The following is a 16431-nucleotide window of genomic DNA, read 5'->3' on the forward strand; positions in this document are numbered from 1 at the left end:
TCAGGACAAACTGTGTGCGTTGGATTTTTAAGTCTCTTAGCACTGAAAACAAAATTTCATTCACTTACAGTGGGTAGCAGCAGGAATTTCATCAACGCACATCTAAAAACCTTTGTGAAGGCAAACGTTTTTTTTGCTTTTTTATTTTATCTCCGTGCTTCTTCTTCCACTGCAAATGAGATTGATTGTTACAATAGACTCCTTTCATCCCGTCCCCACCCCTCCCTGCTTTGGAGCAGCCCAGACTTCCCACTGCTGCATCTCGGGTTACGACGATACATCCTCTTAAATTACCACTTGCTGCTTTTATATCCCCATTTTATCCGCGCTTCTTTGCACACAATGGGCGTCACATGCTTTTCTTCGCACATCTCCGTTAATCACAACAAAACACTTTGTGTAAAACTTTTTCTTCCGCTAGATCCAGAAGACCAAGTATCCCCACATACACTGCAAGGGCACCACATCGTTATCATCAATTTTGTTTGTTTGATTCGCTGCGGGTCTGTGGTGCCGCTGTCACTTTTTCCTCGTCTCATCAAAAGGCCTTTTTTTCATCAGAGCAGCGCCAAGGCTTAAGATGAAATGACCTCCTTGGGTTGCCCTCCACTCTGTTCGGTGATAAGCGCGGCAAATTATTTATGTACGCGCGGACTTTCTTTCTAATGGATGAAAGAGACCGTGACTGAGGAGAAGAAGAGCTGGGCTGCTTTTAAACCGCTTCTCTAATAACTTTTAAACTCTTCAACTCGATAGCTGAATGAATCAATTTAAACTCATCTGTGGACGTGTTTAATGCAGAGAGCTGAAACATATTGGTGCTTCCCGGCAGTTTGTTCAACTAGATCTCAGCAGCTTTGGAAGTTCAGAGTAACAATTACATGTTTGAACCGGCTGTCACCGTGGTCACAAATGGACCAGGTTAATCCCTCGACCGTTTATTGTCAAGGCAGCGTGTTCTGATCAGGGCCGAATTACAAGGTAGTACATCAGCGCGCCGCACGAAGACACATGCACAGAGTAAAATGTGCCTCGGCTTTAGGCTTTAGGAGAGGGTTCTCTTCATCTGTCTGTTCAGGAATTTACTGTCACTCGCTTCTCCCATGGCCCTAGCTCCGCCGTCTTTATCCTCTTCATCTCCCTCTCCGCACACTGTCACCCTAAGATCTTTGTTCAGCGTATTTTATTCATTTTCGATTCTTTTGCCCTCCTCGGCGTCTGTCCCTTTGGTGTTATTTTTGCCTGTCTCGCGCATGGGCGTCCTCTTTCCCTCCCGAGGTGCGTTCTTAGTATTCTGCTTTAGAGTCTCGTTGAGTTAAACCTCAAAATATGTTGGGGTTTTATCGTAGCAAGCGTCGACTCTGTCTCAGTCATCGGGATTTACTGTCACACCGGCGGCACCAGACCCGCCTGCCGAGTCTGTCCGTCAGCTACCGATGGATATCTCTGTTGCAGGATTACAGCGCATTCTGCGATGTTGAATCTGCGTCTTGTTAGAACCTCGAGATGAGAGCGTTAGACTTTGAGTTTTTTTTTTTATTTCAGTGTCTTAATCATCTTTGATTCTTTATTTCTCAGCGCTTGACAGCTGATGCCTGACATGTAAACGCTCAAACTTGACCGAAGACCATCTCATCTCATTCATGAAAAGATCGCTGCAAAAAAGTTTCTGCATTTTTGCCATGAAAAATGTTCTGATTTACATTTTTGACTATGTGAATACATTACATTGCTCCCAATTAACAGCACTAGATTTTTTTGATCTTCAGTTACCATGTTGCCTTTTATTCTTAGCTGTGTCTTTTCGTCTCATTTTCACCCTGTCCTTCCATCTTCTCATGCGACGGTTGAGTCCCTCTCTTTACAAAACGAAACTGCAGGAAAGTGACACTTCCAGTTCACATAAAATCTCATTCGCAGTTTCTCCGTTTTGCATACATCATCCTTACCCACTCCGTTTCTTGCCTTTTCATTTTTAATGTATCCTCATAGGCCTTTAATTTATATTTAAATCATGAGCATCACGACGTAAAATGAATACCCATTTTTCAGTTCGCGTTGCAATATAAAACTACGCAGCACATGGGAGCTTTTCTGAGCTCCGCTTTATTATTTTGTATTTTGAGAGGCTTCTAATAAAAACCATATATCTGAAAGTAAACATTATGAAAACGGCTAACGTCAAAATGAATATTTTCTGGCAGGACAAAAATTTTGTTTTTTGAAGAGTCTGAGGAGATAATGGGAGGGAAATGAGTGCAGAGGGATAAAATAGAGAGAAGGAGAAACCAGAGCTTTCAGCGGCTACATTTGTCCTGCTCTCAAGAGTCCCAGCCACTGTCCTGAGATACATTAAACTTACCCTCTGTTAAACATCATAATGGAGGCATGGGGAGACTTGAGCACAATAAAATCCTGCAGGAAAATAAATGCTTTTACTTGTTCTGCAGAATGCACACATACGTGCAATCGCTTACGCTCGGATACAGACAAACGCACACGTAGAGCTTTAAAACTGCATGCACATATAGAGCTTGAGACATTTCCGTCCCCGAGCCTTCTCCCTTTAAGCTATGCCCATGGCGGGATACGGCGGCCTTTGTAGACATCAGTGGAAGAACCTCACAGTTATTAAGCGTATTATTAAGAAGAACTTCAAAGGAGTGAAGGATTCTCGTATCGGTTTCTTATGGTTTCATGTGCAAGGGTCGCTTAAGGTGTCTCTGCAGCACAGTCATGCCTGATGGCTATTGAATGTAGGGAGGAAACAATGCATTATTCTGTCACACGCAACTTTTATCTCCTGTGGGTGAGTGGGAGAAGGCGGGTTGATGTATGTGCACTTCACTTCCTTTGTTGCCCACGGGCACGCGTCGTACTCTCCGAAGCGCAAACAGCAGCATCAGATTTGTCTCTAGGTTTGGGTTGCGGTCCTGTTAGGTGATTAATCGAACGCAGTGACTAGAAGAAGTAATTGCCTACATGCTTGCATGGTATCGACCCAGATAGTCGGACCATGCTTGATCCTTGTAAATTAACAACAAAGAACTTAACTTGCATTGGCTTCAATTTGACTTTGAGTTGAGCAGAGTTTTAAATACTCACCCGGGGCTATGAATTCCCAGTCAGTCTACTTGGTAACTCCCCTCAGGAGATATCCGCTGTCATGCTGATTGCCTTGAGCAAAGTGTGAGTGCAGGTTGCACACACAGACACTAGATTGTGGTTCTAAAAGTCTTGTAAAATGATTTGCTTTCGGTCTACTGTATGCCTGGCCACACACACACCTTGCAGAAGAAGGACACAGCTGAGCGCACAACACATCACACTTTTTTGTGATCCACCAGTTGCACACATGCCAAGCCTCTCTCTGCAGTGACTGTCACGCATCCGTCAAGATAAACCAAAAGGTACTGTAATGTCCTAGGGGGATGTTACATATTAGTAGTTTGACAGCTGTGAAAATGTATGTAAAGTGGCACTCCTGTCAGATGGATGGTGCGTGGGCTCCTATTAGTGCTGAAATATTACTGGTGGTCCATTTCAGCAGGGAGGGTGTCACAGCTCTTCACATGTTATGAGGTTCATGAAAATGAACATGAAACCAACTGAATAAATAGATGATTTACCATTTACTTACTAGCCCAACGTTGCTTGAAAGTTTTCCGTGGCGATGAGATCATTGCACGGGCCTTTGTCTCCCGGTTGCGCTGGGAGTTGGGGACTCATAGGCAGAGGAACACAGAAAGAGACGTAGCACTGAGGGAAAGGCCACAGTGCCGGCAGCAGAATATATGTAGCGTGCAGCTGACAGCTCTGTCTTTCTGTAAAAAATGGCTTTGATTTTGGGTGTGAGTTGTCATGCACACACACACACACATATACAGAAACAGATGAAACTCAAGAAAGTCGAAGCCAAGAGCTTAATCTCACATTTAGTTTGAAAAAAAAATAAAAAATTACAACGTTGCCTGTTAAGCCCCATCCACGTATAAAGCGATTTGCTCGCTACCCATCTTTTTATAGCTGATAGCTGGTTGCTGATGTGGTTGCCTAGGTAACCATCTTGTATATTTCCCTCCCCAAATGTTTTTGAATGAAACAAGAAGAACTTAACTGTATTGCTGGTGTATGGACGGAGCTAGCTCTTCTTGCCGCAAGAAGAAATGCAGCACCGCCGGCGCTTCGTCTCGCTGCTGCTCCGTTCACCTGATGCTCCAAGTCAGCTATCAGCATGGTGAATTTGGTGACAGGAACCAAAGTAGTGGGCGGTGTTTCCCTGTAGTAAACCTTTGGGGAACTATTTGTTTGTGTCTCATGTCAAGACATCCCATTGGTTTTCACATCTTTCCTTGTCGCCACATCGCTGCCAATCTCTTCTTGTGTGTCCTCCACACATCTCCAACGTCTCTAAACGGTGCTTCCATCTTTTTGTGCGGTCCACGCGACTGCATGTCATGTTTATTTAACCTGCATTGAGTCTGTGATTAAAAAAAATAAATAAATTAAATTCCCAAAAAACATTTTCAGGACAGCCTTGCAAAAGACATTGACACAAGTCAGAGTCGGATCCAGAATTTGATAAGATTCTGTTTTAAAGAAATCGGAAAACTGCTTTCAACTCCATTTTGACCTCAATTTTTATGACTTGAACAACTCTCCAAGCCCAAAGTGTGAGAATTTAAGGTGGTCCCCGCAGCTTGTTCAAGAACAAAATAGAAACTCAGGGCTTTGTAAAGGTAGCGGCACTTGTTTTATGTCCTCTTGACTGAATAAATGTACTTCTACACAGGTTAATAACCCAAATATCTTTAGAAGCAGAAGGCTGAGAGGTGTGGGTGACTGTGGGATGAGAGCCTGTAGTGATACTCTTTATTTGAAAGTACATTATATTCAACAGGAAAATAGACGTGGCACTTCCGTGGTTTTGTTGTCAACACTTTGTCAGTAATTGCACTGCAGCGTTGGATTTTTGTTGTGTAGCAGAGTGTCTCTCTCAAGGCCGGCCACCGAGGAATTTGGACTTTTTTTTTTCCAATCAAAATAAACTGAAAGATGTTATTTACTTGTGAAATATTATGGTTAAAATTTCAGCAAATGCTTCAAGTAGCCAAGCATTGATTTAGGGCATTGAGTTCAAAAAAGTCAAGTCAATTCACTAACTACTGTAACTTTATTTGGATTTTTAATTTTTTAATTCTGCAGTTTAGGGTTGTACAGGTAGCATGCAGTGGGGTTAATGAGACTGAAACATGCAGTCATTTTCAGACCAGAAAACATTTCACACCACATGTAATAATTGGATTTAGTAACGTAATGTAAAAATATTGTCCAGTGAGTCGTGACAGGGGGATTTGCAAGATAAGTTAAGAGCTGATAGTAAAAGATCTCAGACCACGTAAGCAGAACATACTGAATATCAGGAAGTAGAGGAGAAAATCAGAAGTAGTAAGAAACCCTGGGTAACACTGTCAACAAAAACAGTTTTAATAATGCCTCTTGATATTAATACTTGTGGCAAGAAAGTAATCTCTCCTGACAGCATCACAAGCCAGCACCAGAACCGTGGCAAAGCCAGCATCGAAAGTCTTCACTCTCACATCGATGAAATTTGTCGTGCAGAAACTGTGATCCCTAATTGGTTGAGAAAAAAAAGAAAAGAAACAGTGTGCTGAGTTTTTGTTGGGAAAGCCTTTGAAAGGAGGTGCATTGTGAATTTAGCTCTTCTGAGGATGATTTCAAAGCTACTGCTTTGTTTGGTCAGCACATGTGAGAGGTCTTTTATCCTTCCAAAAGACAATCTGAAGACCACTGGCTCAGATCCCTATTGTCTGTGCACAGTCCCCCCCTCCGCCTCCAAAAGAGGTCACACATAAGTCCTCCTTCACACACACAAACACGCACACAATCTAAGGTTGCAGGCTGCAGTGAAGCTTGGGAGTCGAGGAGAGGCGGATGTGTGCGATTTCGTATCGAGCGAAGCCTGAACTTGGCCTACGGGGCTTTTGGAGGGTACGCGAACTCTGATTGCATTAGCTGTCTCCTCACCTCAGCATGTTGTAGCCATGTCTGCCAAGCCGGAAAGTGCTGAACTTTTCACCTCTGCTGTGTTTTAGCACCACGCCTGCGAGCCACGTTAGTGCTTTATTCTAACGGAAGGCTGAACCCGAGCGTGAACTGGATGTGGAAGTGGAAAGCATCATGTCCGCTCTTCGTCGTACTGTTCGTGATTCGTTATTAATGGAGGCCGGTATATATCCTTATTTTCTCTGCTATCGGCGTCATAGAGTAGCACCACCTTTTTGCTGAAGAGAGTTTGAGCAACATTGCTTCTCTGCTGCTGATTATGACCTTTATCATGATGATGGAGGTGAAGCGCTACAGTTTGATTTGTGTGCGTTTAACAGCCGTACTGCTTCAGCCTGTGAGATGCACAAAGGACTTGGAACAACACACAACTTTGAAATTGCCCTCAATAGAGCGAGATTAGATTTTCTTTCTGACAGCCTACACATAACATAACCGCAAACAGTCCACCTCTGCACATTCCCTTTGCCAGTGAAACACACAATCTGACATTCATAACGGCACTTTACAGGAACGCCACGCAGAGTTAGTCATTGTTCATCAATGCACAAAAGCAGAAAGAAAAGATCTCCCCTCCACTTCTTTTCTATTCCAGTTTTACAGTGTTTTCTCATTATTTCCGTTCAGTGTTGCAGAGCTCCGTCCTCACCCCAAGGAGTAGGAGGGTAAATTAGCCACAGGAAACAGCAATCCTTCCTGTCCGCTTGTTGAAGTGTCAGCTATTGAGTAGTTCTATTAGCCTAGCGTTAACATGACCGTTTACTCTAACTCTTCCTTACTAACACAGCCTGGCTGGCACGCTCAAATCCTCAGGATGATTGATTTGTATTTAATTATGGGGCGCATAAAATGGTTAGCTATGGAAATGTCTGAGATCAGATGGTTTCCCTTTTTTTTTTTTTTTTTTATGAATCTGCAAATGTTCCGCAGCAGATGTGTTGTGAACATTTAGGATGCACATTGAAAATAATTAAAACGCTTTTTCTTCATTACAGTTTTGCAGGAATGCCCCCCTGTGTCACACAATTTCCCCTCACATGTTTCGTTCCCAGTTTTTATGAATGCAGCATTTGGTCATTAAATCAGAGAAATACAGTATATAGGCTTAGGCCCGGCTCTCATTTTAGTCTAGCTGCATGTTAACGCTAGAATTTAATTCATTTTCTTATATATTTCGTCCAGGTGGGAACAAGCTTAAGGGTCAACAGTTTCGTCTGGACTGGGCCTGGATCTCTCTGGAGAAAGAGTACTACGTGGTGGATGAAGAGGACAAGTTCCTGGAGGTGGTCCTCAGACGAAGAGGGTACCTGGGGGAGACTTCTTTCATTGGTGAGTCTGTTTGTCTTTCTGTCTCCCTCCCTTTCTGATCTGAGCCTTGTGTTTTAGCCACTCCAGTGCGATGGCCCCGAGGACGGAATTGTTGGTCCACTGCTTTTGTGCAAAAAGCAATATCGCAGCAACAGCTGGAAGGATTGCCACAACCTTTTGTACAGACGTTCATGGTGTCCAGAGAGAACTTTTTCATTTTATTGCCATCCCCATTTCTTTGTCCAATATTTAGATTTTGGACCTAATTTGCAAAACTAATGACATTCCTATAACCCTCAGCTGTTTTTGCTGATTTGCAAATGTTAAGATGCTAAACAAAAATAGAGAACTAGCTTACGCACAGTAAACCTGGCCAGCATCATGTTACAGAATACAAGCATTTTGATTGCCAGCACGTTAAGAGCTTCAATATGGCGGTTTGAACTCTTTTTTTCTGTTTTATGGTTCTAATTTCCTATTTCTTTGTGGTACAAACACAAAAGAAGGGTATAAGAACAACTATGGAATTCAAGAAATGGCATACAACCTTATTTTCATAATGTCCTACTTTGTTTTACTTACTGTGCTATATTTATATCATACACCATCCTGTCATTTGCTTCAATGTAAACCTCACATTTACTTGGAATATTACTCTCCAGCGCAAGTGACCAAACCAAAAAGCAATTGCAACATTTCCTTTCAACACACAAAATAACTAGATTTCTCCTTTAAGTCAAAGTAATTTTGTTTGGCCTTGAGGCCATTTAAAGTTTGCGAGAGAAAAAAAAATGTTGTTATGAGTTTGAGGAAGCTAGATGAGGTGGCATGGTGGCTCATGCAGGCATGTAACTCCAAAAAATAATTGCATGGCAACATGAGACTGCTCAACACTGTATTCCCGTATGTGCTAGCAAACAGTGTCGATCTCATGTTGCCTTACAATGATTTTAATTCCTGTTCGAAGTTTTAATTTATTTGTTTCAAACTGGCAAATGAAGTCATCGGAATAAGTAGCCTCCATGTCAAAAAGCAGTGTAAGAGCTTTGCCACTCTGACAAGCTCTACAAAGAAAACACTGATGAGATGAGTAATGATACGTAACGTTACTGATAAAAACATAAAAATACTGACATTATTACTATTACAATCACCAGAATTGACACCCCATCATCTCCTTGTTTCTAACTAAAGCAGCACTGTAGATATTAATGACTGGTGATCACAAGAGATCAAACAACCCAAGCTCGCCTACAGTTTTTCAGCTGTCCATGTCTATTGCCTGATTGTCTGTACTTTTTACTGCATGCCAAACACTGTTGGCTCGTGGTTGTTCAGCCTTTGTGGAGTGTCTTATTTTTTGCCTCTATAACTTGCTGTCTTTGCACTGGAGGTTGCAACTCTTTTTAAACCGAACATACATAACCCCAACAATATCACTGTAGTGGGTGGAGCAGTGGTTGGCATGCGGCTAGAAATTTAGGGTTTTAAACCTGCTGCTTAGATGGGGCTTTTCTGTGTGGAGGATGTTCTCACTGTGCCTGCACGGGCTTTCTCCGGGTGCACTTGCTTCCTCCCACAGTTCAAAGACATGTATGTTGGAGTAATTGTTTTCTAAAAGAAAATAAAGGTATTGCTTATATAATGCTACTTAGAGTCAGAACCCACTGTATACTGTGGAAGGCTATAACCATGTGATACAGTAGTAGTACAAAAATGAGAGAGACAAAGTAGAGAAGAAGTTAAAAAAGAAATTAGAGGATCTCGGTGCTAGACAATACACATTAAAGGATAGGGGCTCGGTGTCGGACAGAAGACATTAGAGGATAGGAGCTCGGTGCCAGAGAGAAGGCATTAGAGGATAGGGGCTCGTTGTGAGAGAGAAGACATTAGAGGATAGGGGCTCGGCGTGAGAGAGAAGATGTTAGAGGATAGGGGCTCGGTGCCAGAGAGAAGACATTAGAGGATAGGGGCTCAGCGTGAGAGAGAAGACATTAGAGGATAGGGGCTCGGTGTGAGAGAGAAGACATTAGACGATAGGAGCTTGGTGCCAGAGAGAAGACATTTTGAGGATAGGGGCTCGTTGTGAGAGAGAAGACATTAGAGGATAGGGGCTCGGCGTGAGAGAGAAGACGTTAGAGGATAGGCGCTCATTGTCAGAGAGAAGACTTTAGAGCAGTGATCATCAACTGGCGGCCCGCGGGCCGAATCTGGCCCGCCGAACTGTTCAATCCGGCCCGCGACTGGATTCGAAAATTGTGAGGAGAAAAAAAAAAGAGGAGAATATATCATGTGGTCCACACTATTAAAGCAACTGAAAATAGCAACAACGACTGAGACTCTTAACTATCAGTAATCCCCACCAATTATGACTCTATTTAGGCTTTATTCCGAAATGAGGACAAACTCGCTCCACTTTTTTTTTTTTTTTTTTACATTTATTGTTTCACACAGTTCTTGTTATTTTCCACACATAACTTTTCCTTATGCCCCCTACTTAACGTTTGGTTTTTATTTCAAAGTCTCAACAAACTTCAAACCAGACTTCTCCGTACAAAAAAAGGAGAGAAAACCAACTGGCTGGCATAACTTAAAATAGCATGGTAAATAAATACTAACCTGGTATCCGAACAAAAACAGGATACAAATAATGTTTGCACATCAAATAAAACGTTAAGTGGGCTATAGCGATTTCAAATCACAAGGCTGAAATAGGTTACTCACACTGCTCAATGGCTAAAATTACATTTCCCCTCTGACACCAACTTTTTTACATCAGGCTTGGCCGCTGTCAGACTTATGCGCAAAGAGTCCTCCAAGGACTGGTGTGACAGCCGGTTCCTCTCATGTGTTTTTATGTTGTTCATTTTGGAGAACGCAGCCTCACAGGTGTACGTCGAACCGAACATGGTGAGCACATACATAGCCAGCGTCTTCAATGTACCATACTCCTCGGGACAGGACAACCAAAATGCGCCCAGGTTTTCAGCACCACGGAGAGCAGCCTTCAGGTCCCCTGCGGCCTGGATTTCAGCCAGCTCGCTCTGAATGGCCGCTTCGTCCAAAGACATCATTTTCACTGCGTTTGTGGAGAATTCTCCACTTGGGTTGATGCTGAAAGGATCACGCACAAATCCAATGACATCCCTGGGAATTAAAAAGTCATCGAACCTGGAGGAGAAGTTGTCTTTTAATTGTGTGATGAATTTATTCATCCTGTCTGTTACGTGGCTTTGTCCCACCTTCTTCAGTGTGCTGAAATGCAACAGCCTCCCCGACAACAAATCTGCGTTAAAAAGGTCAAGTTTGTTCCCAAACGCATCGAGTTTTTCCACCAGATCCACCACTGATTTCTCTTTTCCTTGCAGCTGGAGATTAAGTGCATTCAAATGCGAGAAAATGTCTGTCAAAAATGCAACGTTGGACATATATTCGCTGTCCTGCATGGTGCGGAGATGGTCAGCTGCCGCTTTTGCTTTGCTTTGTTTCAAAAACTCCACTACCTGGGCACGGAGTTCAACGAAGCGCTCCAGTGCTTTGCCCTTACTGAGCCAGCGCACGTCATTGTGGAGTAACAGGTCATCATGAGAAGCCTCGGATTCGAGCACAAATTTGCGGAACAGGCGATGCTGTGTGCTTGAGGTTCCTCTGATGTGGTTGATAATTTTCATTGTTTTCTCCATCACCTCTTTGAGCTCCCCACTTAGCTTTGCGCACAGCACACTTTGATGGATAATGCAGTGAAGCGCGTTAGTTTTAGGAGCGACAGTCTTTATTCTGCTCACCAGACCCTTGTTTTTGCCAATCATAGCAGGTGCTCCATCTGTCACTATCAGGTTGATTTTATCAAAGGACAATCCATGACTTTTAAAAAAATCCTCAAGTTTTCCGAAGATGATGTCAGCAGTGGTGTTGTCCTCCAGCGGAAGCAATGCCAGCAGCTCCTCTCGGAAATCTTTGCCATCAAAGAATCTGACAAAAACGCACAACTGTGAGATATCCGTATTGTCCGTGGACTCATCAATGGCCAACGAAATGTATTTGGCTTCCTTGATCCCTTCAATGACAACTTGCTGGACATGCTCTGCCAAGACGTGTACACGACGCGCGGCAGTTGAAGCAGAGAGAGGTATTTGTTTGACAGCTGCAATAATTCTGTCCATGGACTTGTCGGGGGCAAGTTCCTCCAGAACTGTGACCATGCACTCCTTGAAAACCTCACTTTCTGTGAAAGGTCGATTATGTTTGCAAAGCACCCAGGCAGCCTGCATTGATGCACACGTTGCTCTCTCTTGATCAGTTAAAGCTCGAGTAATAATGCCACTTGCACGGGAGTACGCAGATTTCAATGTGTCAATTTGTCTCTTTCGGGCCTCTGACTGCTCAGGATATGAATCCTTGAAATTTGTGTGTTTAGTGTTGTGGTGACGGCGCAGATTATATTCTTTTGCGACAGCAACAGTTTCGTTGCAAATGAGGCACACAGGTAACGCATTTCTGAAGGTTGGCATGATAAATGCGTACTTTTCAGTCCATTCGTCATTAAAGGATCTGTTTTCCGCGTCAACTTTTCGTTTCATGGCCTTTGAGAGTGCCATTTTAGCCTACCTGTGTTAAGAGGCCTTTTCGTTCCACTAACTGAAACTGTATTAGCGCTGAAGCCAGGGACAACAGCCCTATATCGATACTTTGTTTTATCTGTTTGTTTTTCAAGTGCTCTATAAATAAAGTTTACTTGAATTGAGACAAAGTATCTCTATCACTCCTGGTGGTTGACTGTGGTACAAGTGATAGGAGCCTGACTCATAAAGGCTAAAAATGCCTTCAGTTTTGTAATGAAATGAAAAAATATAAACAAATAATAAACATTAAGTGATAATTTTATGCCAAAATTATATTTTTATTTCAATTTTTGGGGGTCCGGCCCCCAAGGTGAGTGTCCAGTAAAATTCTGGCCCTCCGACAAATGTAGTTGGTGACCCCTGCTTTAGAGGATAGGGGCTCAGCGTGAGAGAGAAGACATTAGAGGATAGGGGCTCGGTGTGAGAGAGAAGACATTAGACGATAGGGGCTCGTGTGAGAGAGGAGACATTAGAGGATAGGAGCTCGGTGCCAGAGAGAAGACATAAGAGGATAGGAGCTTGGTGCCGGAGAAAAGACATTAGAGTATAGGGCTCGGTGTGAGAGAGAAGAGAGTAGAGGACAGGTGCTCAGTGTATCATCCCCCAGCAACCTAGACCTAAAACAGCATAATTAAGGAATTGATTTGATATCATTTGAGCCAGCCCTAACTATAAGCTTTATCAAAAAAGAAAGTCGTAAAAGTAGAGAGGGTGTCCTGCTTCCCGAACACAAACTGGGAGCTGGTTCCACAAGAGAAGTGCCTGGCAGCTGAAGACATTACTTCCCATTCTGCTTTTTGAAACTCTAGGAACCAAAAATAATTCCCATCAGAGGCTTTTTAAAGAGCTACTTGGACAGCCAGACAGTAATGAATTACGGCAATCCAGCCTGGAAGACACAAATGCATGAGCTAGTTTTTCAGCATCACTCTGAGACACAATGTTCCTAATTTTGACGATATTACGTGGCAGAAAGACGGCAGTCCTGGTCAGTTACTTTATGTGTGAATTAAAGGACATATCCTCGTGACATATAACACAAAGTTTTCTCGCAGTAGTACTGGAGGCCAAGGTAAAGCCATCCAGAGAAACTATATGATTAGATAATGAATCTCTGAAGTGTTTATAGTGTTTTGTGAGTCAGGAAGTGATATACTATGATCAGTTCAAGAATATCATAAGATAAGGTACAATATTCAGTTGAATTCAATTGAGTGATGAATAGGGCTGCAGCTATCGATTCTTTTTGTAATCGATTAATCTAGCACTTTATCGATCGATTAATCGATTAATCGGATATTTTTTTTACGTTTTTAAACAACCAAAACAAATAATGCATAACGAAAATTATGTGGCTGTAAAATGATCAAGCATTTGCCTTTTATTTCTCAAAAAAACAGAGAACTCCAACTCCAACATTTGGCTCCAAAACTAAGCCCATGTATTGCAATTTACCCATTAAAAGTGCCAGTGCCAACAATTACATAACAATACAGTTAAGCGAACTTACTGTAAAACAAAAAGCAATTTAATTTATTAATATGCACAACAAGTTTCATGCTGTAGTCTAGCCCTGACATCAAAGTAAATATCCGTTTTATGTAGATTTCTACACCTGCAGCATTTACCATTAGGCTACTAACAAATAATACATAATTTCTGGGGTGAGCCTATTTGCTATGGTAACCTAGCAACCTGTGTGTTTGTTTGTGAATGCGTGCTGTGCATGAGGAAGAGTGAGAGAGATGAGGGTGCCAAGAATTTCAATGATTCTGATAAGCTCAGGCCGGTCGCGTTCGCCTCGCGGCCGCTCAATTTGTGATCCGCTGCGTAAATCCTTCGGCCGGCCCGGTCGTCCCGATTGCCACTCCGCCCCTGAAGCTAAAAATCATATCTAGTCAAACTGCATCATGACATCGCTACATACAGTTTGCGATTAAAATCAGCGAACATCAATGTATAGGTTTAGGTTACGTTACCTTGTTTCAGCGACGCTTGGTGAAACAGCATGTGGATGTTTTCTGTTTAGATGCTGGATCATTTGAGCTTGTACTGCTGTGGTACGCCAGGTCTACTTTGCAGTATATACACTGCACTTTGTTCTCTTCCTTTTTTAGAATGTAATGATCCCAAACTTTAGACATTTTTTGCCGTTTATGGGCATCTTTACTCTCCGCCATCGCGCCAACTAAATTCAAAATGTATCTCGCGCTAGTGGTGTGCTTGCATAGGTGCTTCCAAAACAACGGTCCGTGTGGAACAATCAGATCCCTGCGCGTATAGTGCGCGTCATAGGAATTTAACGAGGCTTCGAGGCAGAGTTTTTGCCTCGAGCAATTTTTGTAATCGAGTTAATCGAGTAACTCGACGAATCGTTTCAGCCCTAGTGATGAAGTACTTATCAACCTCACTGATGACCTTTTTTTGTAGTGCAAAAGGTGGTTTAATGCAGGCAGATTTATCGAGTCAGGTCCCTAAATAGCAGGGAAGAGATTGAGATGACATTCAGACGAGACTTAAAACAAACTTGCAATCTTGCAATGTACTCTGCACCTGTGCTCCAAATGAGACCTGCTTTCCTGTTAAAATTCAGCCCCACTGATCTAACGTAGACAGCATGAGAGTGGCTACACTTTGCCTTTTAGCGATAGTAAGCTGTGGAATGGGTTTTCACAGCGGTTGACGACGACACAAACAAAAACTTTCCCCCACGTTCAAAACACAGACAAAAGGTGAATCATCGGGAAACTTAAAATGAAGTGAGCATCCCGCTGCCTGCGACGCTCATCCGTATACAAAACACAGAGTGGGCAGAGATCGCGCTGCTGTGTGTCGCTCCAATCTCAAATCCCGCCAGCTACACAAACATCAATGCCAGAGTTTTTTAATAAGCCTTTTGACCAGCAGATGGAGGTGATTTGATGCCGGAAAGAACAGGCCAGCATGTTTTTGTGCTTATGTCTGAGTGTTTGTGCAAGTTGGAAGGTTAAAAGGATGATGATCTTGTCCCTGAATGCCCCTCTCAGCACTGACTTTGTCATGCTTCAGCTGGTTCACTCTGGGAGAAGTAGCAGCTGTAAGCAGCTTTTCCCCTCTCGCTCACCTCTCATCATCGTTCTGATCCCCGCTAATCGTAAGGTCATGTGTTTCCATCACGGCGTAGCAGTTTATGTAAGCTTTGAGACTTATCTATCTGCGTGTGTGCATGCACGACTGTATGTTTGATTCCTCTCGGGGAGGTTTTGAGTGTATCTCCAGGGCACACATGAAAGCGCGCGTTCTGACTCTCATCTCTTTACACAGTTGGCGTATGAGCACCTGGTTATCTCTGACGACACACACATAATACGCAGCGCTTTAAAGCCAGGTTTTTTACACGGGATGTCTAACATGGCATGTTGACACGGTGCTAAAATGCATCAGTGTGAAAGTTCCTTGTATGTAGCGACAACATGTTTAGCTGTGTGTGGTTTGGAGGGAGATTAAAAAAAATGAATATTTAACATGGCTGTAAGAAAATAGGTGCACCGTACTCCACAACACCAAGCCTAAGTCCCTCTGACATTAATATTTTATCTCATGATTCTTGTATGCCTGCTTGCACAAATTCTGTTCAGGGCTGATAATGAAATATGGTCCCGTCCAGGGCGACATGCAATTGTGAAAACATAAAGTAATCAATCTAATAGCTTTCATAGATTTCAGTATTGGCTAATTTAGCTCAGCTTACGTCTTAATGACTTTTGAGAGTTTCTCCCCGCCCCCCGGTGGACAGTTTCGCAGTGTGCACGAAGGATTCACTCGATCGCTCTTCTTCGTGGGTTGCCTCATTTTGCCTCGATATTGGTGATTGTCAGCTAGCTGCGCCATCAGCGGTATCTAGCACCGTGACTCCCAGCGGTTACTGAGAAATGATGTAAGAAGTACCGATATAGATTCTGTTTTAATTGAAGGTATGATTGCTGTTTGAATTCCTTTGTTGAAGTTCCGAGACCTTTCTAAGCGCACAAAAACACGAACGTTGATGACGCTGATGAAACGGGAAGTGTGCAGAAAAGTATTTTAAGACTGAGACGCATTTAACAACATAATGACTCAAAGGTTGAAGTGGCAACCGCTGTATTCAATCAGCTCTATTGAATGGTTTATACAATGTCCACACTGACGTCAGCAACAATTTATTCATTCGTTCATTCATCTTCTGTAACCGCTTGTTCCTGTGAAGGGTCGCGGGGTCTGCTGGAGCCTATCCCAGCTGTCATCGGGCGAGAGGCGGGGTACACCCTGGACAGGTCTCCAGTCTATCGCAGGGCTAACACAGAGAGACAGACAACCATTCACACTCACATGCACACCTACGGCCAATTTAGAATCACCAATTAACCTAATGAGCATCCCTTTGGGTGGTGGGAGG

General features: G+C 43.0%; 1 protein-coding gene across 1 annotated transcript in view; it reads left to right on the forward strand.

Annotated features, from left to right (window-relative positions):
* The window catches only part of frem2a (FRAS1 related extracellular matrix 2a), a gene marked incomplete at its 5' end in the record, with an annotated part of 60150 nt that overhangs the window by 12259 nt on the left and 31460 nt on the right, over positions 1-16431 (forward strand). The window contains one exon of the mRNA XM_084564710.1: positions 7270-7416. Coding sequence (XP_084420836.1) covers positions 7270-7416 — 147 coding nt within the window. The remainder of the gene's footprint in view (positions 1-7269; positions 7417-16431) is intronic.

Source organism: Chelon labrosus, assembly GCF_963514085.1.
Source record: "Chelon labrosus genome assembly, chromosome: 17".
Classification (NCBI taxonomy): Eukaryota; Metazoa; Chordata; class Actinopteri; order Mugiliformes; family Mugilidae; genus Chelon; species Chelon labrosus.